This window comes from Bison bison, unplaced genomic scaffold, assembly GCF_000754665.1.
Source record: "Bison bison bison isolate TAMUID 2011002044 unplaced genomic scaffold, Bison_UMD1.0 scf7180017860899, whole genome shotgun sequence".
Lineage (NCBI taxonomy): Eukaryota > Metazoa > Chordata > Mammalia > Artiodactyla > Bovidae > Bison > Bison bison.
In genome coordinates, this window is record NW_011491471.1 from 66,099 (window position 1) to 75,565 (window position 9,467).

The window sequence follows — 9,467 nt, forward strand, 5'->3', positions numbered from 1 at the left end:
GCAGGTGCTCGGGACAGGACCATGCTGTCTTCTCTGAAGCTTCCCATCACCCTTGGGGGCTGTGACCCCCATGTCCGCACAGTCCCCCTCATGGCCCACAGCAGAAATGTGTGGTAGTGGTTTTCTGGGTCAGGCAAAATGAGAGGGAGTGCAAACTGGCAGAGAGACATTTTTGACACAATTTCCTGTTGCAGGAAACTATCAGAGGAAAGCAGAAGGGCACAAAGAAGGTCCAAGGGATTCACAGGTGTGTCGGGTGTTGGCAGCTCGGAGAAGGAATAGATGTCTGCTGAGATGTCCTCAGCCGTGTCCCAGTAGATGATCTCCTCTTCCATTTGGCTCTCCTTCTCCACAGGCCTGGTGTCCAGGGGAAGGTCCAGGACCATGATGGTATTCCTGGCTTCAGCATTGAGGGCCTGCAGCTTCCTGAGGAAATTCCAGGGCAAGTCTTTGGGAGTCTGAGGAGCCCAGTTCTTCATGCTGTCACTGCTGATCTGTAAGGCGTCCTGGAGGCTGAGTTTCTGTGTTTGGTATGTCTCTAGTCCCAAAAGGAACAGCATTTCTTGTAGTCTGCTCCTCTCCTCTGTGGAGAGAAATGAAGATATAATTACATACTCTGCATGTCAGAGGATCCAGGTTAGAGGTGGGGAGGGAGAGCCGAACTCAGCAGGTAGGAGATGGCCTCCTTCAGAGCAAAATGCAGGCACCCCTAGGCCACCTGAGAACAAGACAAAGGTAACATCACCCACCCCAGACCCAAGTGTGGCCAGATACATGTGACATTAGAGACGAAAAAGAAAGGGACATCCAGGGGCTACATTTAAGAATTGGGAGATTTTATGTAAAAAATTGGCTAGAGTGAGCAGCTATGCACTTGAGATGTGGAACACAGGCCTCATTCTCTGGCCATACCCCGCTCCCTTCAACATACTCCTGTGCTTCTGGCCCAGCAGTGGATTCCCTCACACTGTTACCAGGAACTTTCCACAGTGGACACAATCACTGATTCACTGTGGTTTTCTGGTTGATGTTCTTTTCTGTCTACAAACAAGCTGGAAATTTTGTAAAGGAAACAGGGAGTTACTCTTGGTACAGAGTAATAGCAATCACTTTTAAATAACATTTCTCCAAACTTGAAGCTGCTAGTATGGTTCTAAATTTTCACTGTATTAAAATATTTGGTAGAGATCATAAGTCTGTACTTATTTGTTCAGATTTTCAGCCATAACATCCAATAGAGTATGAATTCTTACAAGCACTAGATGCTCAGAACAGTAATGTCACCTGCAAAGGTTTCCTCCACCATCCCTGTTCTTGGCCACAGCATCTTACCAATTTTCATTGCATATAATTTACTGCATAAAATTTGTTCAGTCGCCAAGTCATATCCAACTCTTCACGACCCCATGGACTGCAGCACACCAGGCTTCCATGTCCCTCACCATCTCCTGGAGTTTGCCCAAGTTCATGTCCATTGCATCAATGATGTCATACAACCATCTTATCCTCTGTCACCCTCTTCTCCTCCTGCCCTCAATCTTTCCCAGAATCAGGGTCTTTTCCAATGAGTTGGCTGTTCACATCAGGTGGCCAAAGAACTGGAGCTTCAGCTTCAACATCAGTCCTTCCAATGAGTATTCATGGTTGATTTCCTATAAGATTGACTGGCTTGATCTCTTTGCTTGAGAGTCCAGGGGACTCTCAAGAGTCTTCTCTAGTGCCACAGTTCAAGCATCAATTCTTCAGTGTTCTGCCTTCTTTATGGTCCAGCTCTCACAACCGTTCATGACTACTGGAAAGACCACAGCCTTGACTATACGGACCTTTGTCAGCAATGTGATGTTTTTGGTTTTTAACACACTGTCTAGGTTTGTCATAGCTTTCCTGCCAAGAAGCAGTTGTCTTCTAATTTTATGGCTGCAGATTTTAGAGCCCAAGAAGAGGAAATCTGTCACTGCTTCCACCTTTTCCCCTTCTATTTGCCATGAAGTGATGGGGCTAGATGCCATGATCTTAGTTTTTTTAACATTGAGTTTTCAGCCAAATTTTTCACTCTCCGCCTTCACCCTCATCAAGAGGCTCTTTAGTTCCTCTTCGCTTTCTGCCATTGGGAATCATCTGCATATCTGAGGTTGTTCATGTTTCTCCCGGCAATCTTGGTTCCAGCTTGTAATTCATCCAGCCCAGCATTTCACATGATATGCCCTGTGTATAAGTTAAATAAACAAGGTGACAATAAACAGCCTTGTCGTACTCCTTTCTCAATCAAACAGTCAGTTGTTCCATGTCTGGTTCTATCTGTTGCTTCTTGACACATACAGGTTTCTCGGGAAACAGGTAAGATGGTCTGGTATTCCCATCTCTTTAAGAGTTTTCCACAGTTTGTTATGATCCACACAGTCAAACGCGTTAGCATAGTCAATGAAACAGAGGTAGATGTTTTTCTGGAAACTCCCTTGCTTTCTCTATGATCCAGTGAATGTTGGCAATTTGATCTCTGGTTCCTGCCTTTTCTAAACCCAGTTTGGACATCTAGAAGTTCTCTGTTCATGTAATGCTGAAGTCTAGCATGCAAGACTTGGAACATAACCTTACTAGCAGGGGACATGCGTGCAATTGTCCAGTGGCTTGAACATTCTTTAGTATTGCCTTCTTGGGGATTGGGATGAGGATTTACCTTTTCCAGTCCTATGGCCATTGCTGGGTTTTCCAAATTTGCTGACATATCGAGGGCAGCACTTTGATAGCACTGCATATAATTAGAAAATTTTAAATGTTAAATATATTAACAAAACAAATAAACATAAATCCTGCTGAGCTCTAGGATTCTCTCCATTCTTTCCTTAAAAGAGGAAGCTATGCCTATGATGCTACGTTAGGTGCTGACAGAAACCACAGGAGGAAGTGCAGGTGATCAGCCTTCTTGTTCCCAGTAAGTTATATGATGGGATCAGGACCATGCCTGGGTGAAGAGCAGGACTCAAAGCACTCATTCCCCTGTAGGGATCCACTTGCTGCCTAATGTCTCTCTTCAGAAGCTCAGCCTTCCACAGGGGCTAACTGGCCATACCATCCCAGAGAGTCAAGAGCTGGCAAACTTGTTGCAGAAACAAAAGAACCACATGGGGAGAGACACCTTAGTAGAAATCCATCATATAAGTAACTTAATTTTCTGATTGTTGCCTGAATTAAAACCAGGGACATTGTTTTTCTTATCCAGGCATAGAATAACTTTTTTAAGCAGCATGTAGCTAAATGTGACAGGGAAAGCCAGAGCAAACAAACCTATTAATGTGTACACCCATGCCCAGTCCATGACCCTTGGCAGATCTATAAATGAAACCACCGGATCAGATGAATGACTCCCAAACTTGGATAAGCTTTAGAATCACTTTAGGAACTTGTTAAAAATAAGGTTTTTGAGCTTTATGTCCAAATATGCAAATTCATTATGTTACTCTGTATGGTAACAGCGTTATTTTCCTGGCAGTATTATTAATGGCACATAAAGGATTAATGGACTAGCAGTGCTTTTGATGCAGTCAGGGGTTGAAACTATCAGCCCAGTTGATGTTTTCCATCAATAACACAGACAGAGCAGAGAGATGAAACATACCTATTGGAAAGTCATTATCCTGAGCTTCATTTGGACCCTCTAAAAAAAAGCAAAGGAAAATGAAATATCAATCAAATTAGGGGGCTTGAATTGACACAAATTAATTTAGGCTAAACTTAGAACCCCCATTCTTTCTTACTAAGGTAGTAACTTCTCCCAATTGTTCAAAATCTAAAATCCCAGTTATTTTTTTCACTTTGCCTATCTTTGCCCATCACTTCCTTATCTCTTTCCCTAATCCAATCTGTTGCCAATCCTGTAATTTCTACCTCCATAATGAAACTCGCAGTCATCTCCTTCCATTTCTCTCCATTCCAAATCTGGAAGAAAAAAACATATATACACATTTAGTTTCATCAGCAACTTAGGACCTTTCTACCAGAAAATTCAAGTGAAGATACAATGTTTATTTTGAGTACTATTATTGGTTTCAGTTTTTCCTATGTAAATTTAATTTGCTTACAACCCCAAATAGGACACAAAGTAGTAATAACCACACACACAAGATAATGATTTGCTCTAGGATTATCAGTCCAAAAGCACAGGCCACAAAAAATACATAAACTGGACTTCATCAAAGTAAAATTCTCTATGCATCAAAGAACATTCTCAAGAAAGTGAAAGACCACCTATGAATGTGGAAAATGTGTGCAAATCATATGTGATTAGATCTAGTATCTGGAATATGTAAACAAGTACAACTTCACAACAAAAAAGCCTCGATTGAAAAGTGGAATATTCAAAGAACTTGAATAGACATTTCTCCAAAAAAATATACAAATGATCACAAGAACATAAAATGATGCTCAACATCATCAGTCACAAGGGAAATCAAATCAAAACCACAGTGAGATAGCGCTGCACACCTGTTAGGATGGTGACCTTAAAAAAGGATGGAAAATCGCAAGCATTGACAGGATGGGGGGAAATCAGAACCCTTGTACATTTCTGGTAGGACTTTAAGCGGTGCAGCTGTTGGGAAAACAATTTGGCTATTCCTCAAACAGTTAAACACAGAATTACCATTTGATTCAGTAATTCCACTCTGAGGTATCTGCCTAGAAGAACTTAAAACGGGGACTCAAACAAGTACATGTACATGCATGTTCATAGCACGATTACTCACAATAGCCAAAAGGTGGAAACCAAATAGCCAAACGTCCACTTGACAAATGAATAGATAAACAAAGTGCAGTCTATCCATACGATAGCATATGATTCAACCCGAAAAAGGAACAACATGGAGGAACCCCAAAACACTATGCTAGGTGAAAAAAAAAAACAACAACACAAAAGGGCACATATTGTATGACTTCATTTATAGGAAAATACTTAACATAAATATAAACAAAGACTTAACACAGATTGGTGGTCCAGCCTGGAAATTGGGAGGAGAGATGGGAGAAACTGCTCAAGGGGTAGAGAGTTTTACTTTCAAGTGATGGAAATGTTTTGGAAATTAATAGATAAGAAGTTGTGATTTCATAAGTTTATGAATGTACTAAATGTCATAGAATTGTTCACCATAAAACACTTTTTTCCTTCAGTATTTTTCCGTTTTTAAAAATTATGTTAAAATACACGTAACATAAAATTTACTATTTTGGCAGGGTCGGAGGGGCATGCCATACAGCTGAGAGGATCTTAGTTTCTGGACTATGGAGTGAACCCAGGCCCTGGGAAGTGAAAGCGCAAAGTCCTAACCACTGGACCACCAGGGACTCTTGAGAGTCCCTTGGACTGCAAGGAGATCCAACCAGTCCATCCTACTGGAGATCAGTTCTGAGTGTTCATGGGTAGGACTGACACTGAGGCTGAAACTCCAATACTTTGGCCATCTAACTGAGGGCAGGAGGAGAAGGCGATGACAGAGAATGAGATGGTTGGATGGCATCACCGACTCAATGGACATGGGTTTGGGTAGACTCCAGGTGTTGGTGATGGACAGGAGGCCTGGCATGCTGAGGTTCATGGGGTTGCAAAGAGTCGGACACAACTGAGTGACTGAACTGAACTGAACTGAACTGATAGATATGTATAATCCTATTACTGTTTTCTTAATTGTTTTGGGTTTATTTTCTGTACGTCTTTTCCTACTCTTGTGTTTCCTGCCTAGAGAAGTGCTTTTAGCATTTGTTGTAAAGCTGGTTTGGTGGTGCTGAATTCTCTTAACTTTTGCTTGTCTTGGAAAGCTTTTGATTTCTCCATCAAATCTGAAGGAGAGTCTTGCTGGGTAGAGGAAGTATTCTTGGTTGTAGTACTTCCCTTTCATCAGTTTAAATAAATCATGCCATTCCCTTCTGGCTCGTAGAGTTTCTGCTTAGAAATCAGCTGATAGCCTGATGGGAGTTCCCTGTATGTTATTTGTTGTTTTTCCCTTGTTGCTTTTAATATTTTGTCTTGTCTTTAATTTTTGTCAGTTTGATTAGTCTGTGTCTTGGTGTGTTCCTCCTTGGGGTTTTACTTTCTACGACTCTGTCTTTCCTGGACTTGGCTGACTATTTCCTTTCCCATGTTTGGGATGTTTTCAGCTATTATCTCTTCAAATATTTTCCCAGGTCCTTTCTCTTTCTCTTCGTGCCCCTCTTACTGTCTCACTGCAGCTTCTTCTTTGTCTTTGGATGTGTGGTATTTTTTTTTTTTGGTGGTTTCCAGCATCCTCCTGTTGATGGTTGTTCAACAGCTAGTTGCAATTTTGGTGCTCCCATGAGAGGAGATACAAGCACATCCTTCTACTCCACCATCTTGAACTGGAATCTATTAGTTTTCTATTCTCTATTTCATTGATTTCTGCTCTAATCTTTTATTATTTCTTTCTTTGTGTGAGCTTTGCATTTAGCTTGTTTTTCTTTTCCTGTTACAACTTAAAGTTGTAAAGTTAGTCTGTTTATATGGGATGTTTCTTGTTTTTAACATGAGCATTTATAAATTTCCCCTTAGTACCACTTTGGATACAGTCTGTAAGTGTTAATATGATGTGTTTATATTTTCATTCATGTCTTCTTAACTATTTTTTTAATTTCTTTGTGATTTTGTCTTTGATCCATTGGTTGTTTGAAAGGACATTATTAGGTCTCCAAAATTTTGTGAATTCTCCAGGTTGTTATTGATTTCTAACTTTATCTCAATGGTCAAAGAAGATACTTTGTATGATATCTTTTAGAAACCACTGACATTTACTTTGTGGCCCTATATATGGTCTATCCATATATCTATATATGGATATCCTATATCCAGTTGAGAAGAATGTGTATGCTGTTGTTGTTGCTGGCCGGGGGAGGCGGGTGTTCTGCATATGTCTCTTAGATCTAGTAGGTTTATTGTGTTGTTGAAGGCCTCTATTTCCTCACTTATCTTCTGTCTGGTTGTTCTATCCATTATTCTGAGTGGGGTATTGGAATCCACAACTATTACTGTAGAACCGTCTATTTTCTCCTTCAGTTCTCTCAGGTTTTGCTTTTTATATTTTGATGGTCTGACATTACATAAATGCTTATAATTGTTATATATTCTTGCTATATTGAAATGTTTGTTAACATGTAATGTCCTTCTCTTTCTCTTGTAGTTGTTTTTTACTTAAAGCCTATTTCATCTGAAATTAGTATAGCCACTGAAGTTCTCTTTTGATAATTATTTGCACATTCTCCATCTTTTTACTTTTACAAGTTGTCTTTGGATCTCAAAAGTGAGTCTCTTATGCTGCTGCTAAATCGCTTCAGTCATGTCCGACTCTGTGCGACCCCATAGATGGCAGCCCACCAGGCTCCCCTGTCCCTGGGATTCTCCAGGCAAGAACACTGGAGTGGGTTGCCATTTCCTTCTCCAAAGCATGAAAGTAAAAAGTGAAAGTGAAGTCACTCAGTCATGTCTGACCCTCAGTGATCTCATGGACTGCAGCCTTCCAGGCTCCTCCATCCATGGGATTTTCCAGGCAAGAGTTAGGTCATGTGTTTTTATCAATTCTGCCAATCTCTGGTTTTTGATGGGAGAGTTTAATCCACTTACATTTAAAGTAATTACTGATAAGGAGGCACTTATTTCTGTCATTGTGCTATATCTTTATGTCCCTCATTTCCTGCATTCCTATCTTCTTTTGTGTCTATTTATTTTTTGGTAGTGAAATGTTTAAATTCCTTCTTGATTCCCTTTTGTGTATATTCTATAACAATTTCCTTTGTGGTTGCCATGGGGATTACATTTAGTCTCCTAAGTTTATAACATTCTAATTTGAATTTATACTAATTTAATGTCAACAACATATATTCTAATTGTTTACACGCTGTAAAACCAAAAACCCCTTTTGTTTTTTGATATCACAAAATTACATCTTTATATAATGTGTGCCCCTAAACATAAACTAATAACTCTTCAAATGTATTAGTCTCCTGAATTACATACAGAACAAGATTTGGAATTACAAATCAATGTTACAGTAATGCTAGCTAGCATATTAATTTTTAATTTAAATATATTGGTCTCTTACATCACATAGAAAACAAAAACTGCAGTTACAAACAACTGTTACAATAATACTAACTATATAATTGCCCATGTATCTACTTTACTGAGATCTTTATTTCTCATACAGCATAAGGTTACTGTCCAATGAATGTCCATTCTCTTTGCAGCACTCCCTTAAGCACTTCTTTTAGGGATAACTAGTGGTCACAAACTCCCTCAGCTTTTGTTCATCTGGGAATGTCTTGATTTCTCCCTCATTTCTGAAGCACAATTTTGCTGGATATATGAATCCTGGTTGACAGTTTTTTTAAACACTTTGACTATATTTTCTGGCCTTCAAAGTTTCTAATGAGAAATCTGCAGATTATCTCTTTGAAAATCACTTGTAGTGACTTATCACTTACTGCTTTCAAGATTTCTTCTTTTTCTTTGTATTATGTGTCTTGGTGTAGGTCTCTCTGAATTCATTTTACTTGGAGTTCACTGAGCTTTTTGGATGATTACATACACATCTTTCTTTAGATTCAGCAAGTTTCAGCCATTATTTCTTCAAATATTCTCTCTGCTTCTTTCTCTTCTCCTTCTGAGTCTCCTACAATGAGTATCTTGGTCCTTTTGATGGTGTCAAACAGGCTCTGTCTGCTTTTATTCAATCTTTCCTCTTTCCGTTCCTCAGCTTTGATAATTTCCACTGTCCGATCTTCAAGTTCACTAATTCATTCTTCCGCCTGCCAAGCTCGTGAATTTTTCATTTCAGTTGTTGTACTCTTCAGCTCTAGAATTTGTTTTGGCTTATTTTTAGGTTTTCTATTTCTTTGTTGATATTCACCTTTTGTTCACTCACCATTCTCTTGACTTTCTCCATATCCTCCTTTAGTTCTTCTAGCATCTTTAGGATTGTTGTTTTAAAGTCTGTCTAATATATCTGCCACAAAGTCTTTTGAGGGACAGATTTTCTTGATATATTTTTCCTTTTGAATGGACCACATATTCCTATTTTTTCTATGCTTTCTGATGTTTTTGTTGAACACCTTTGAATCTAATAATGTGCTAATTATGGAAATCAGATTATTTCCCCTTACTCAGGGTTTGCTATGGTTATTTTTTTATTGTTTGTTTTTGATTGCAGTTGGCTGTTGCTATGCTGAGATTCAGCTTAAGATGTAAACTTAAAGTCTTCTCTAAAGCAGAGACATTACTTTGCCAACAAAGGTCCGTCTAGTCAAGGCTATGGTTTTTCCAGTGGTCATGTATGGATGTGAGAGTTGGACTGTGAAGAAAGCTGAGCGCTGAAGAATTGATGCTTTTGAACTGTGGTGTTGGAGAAGACTCTTGAGAGTTCCTTGGACTGCAAGGAGATCCAACCAGTCCATTCTGAAGGAGATCAGCC

General features: G+C 39.5%; 1 protein-coding gene across 2 annotated transcripts in view; it reads right to left on the bottom strand.

The window, feature by feature from the left end:
• LOC104982922 (up-regulator of cell proliferation) overlaps positions 1–9,467 on the bottom strand; it is a 15,164-nt gene that overhangs the window by 2,806 nt on the left and 2,891 nt on the right. The window contains exons 2-4 of one of the 2 annotated variants that reach the window (XM_010832352.1): positions 3,886–3,936; positions 3,617–3,655; positions 6–583 (exon numbers count right to left, since the gene is read on the bottom strand). In XM_010832352.1, the coding sequence (XP_010830654.1) occupies positions 6–583; positions 3,617–3,655; positions 3,886–3,919 (651 nt within the window). In that variant the 5' untranslated portion in view covers positions 3,920–3,936. The remainder of the gene's footprint in view (positions 1–5; positions 584–3,616; positions 3,656–3,885; positions 3,937–9,467) is intronic. The other variant, XM_010832353.1, reaches the window with a different exon arrangement.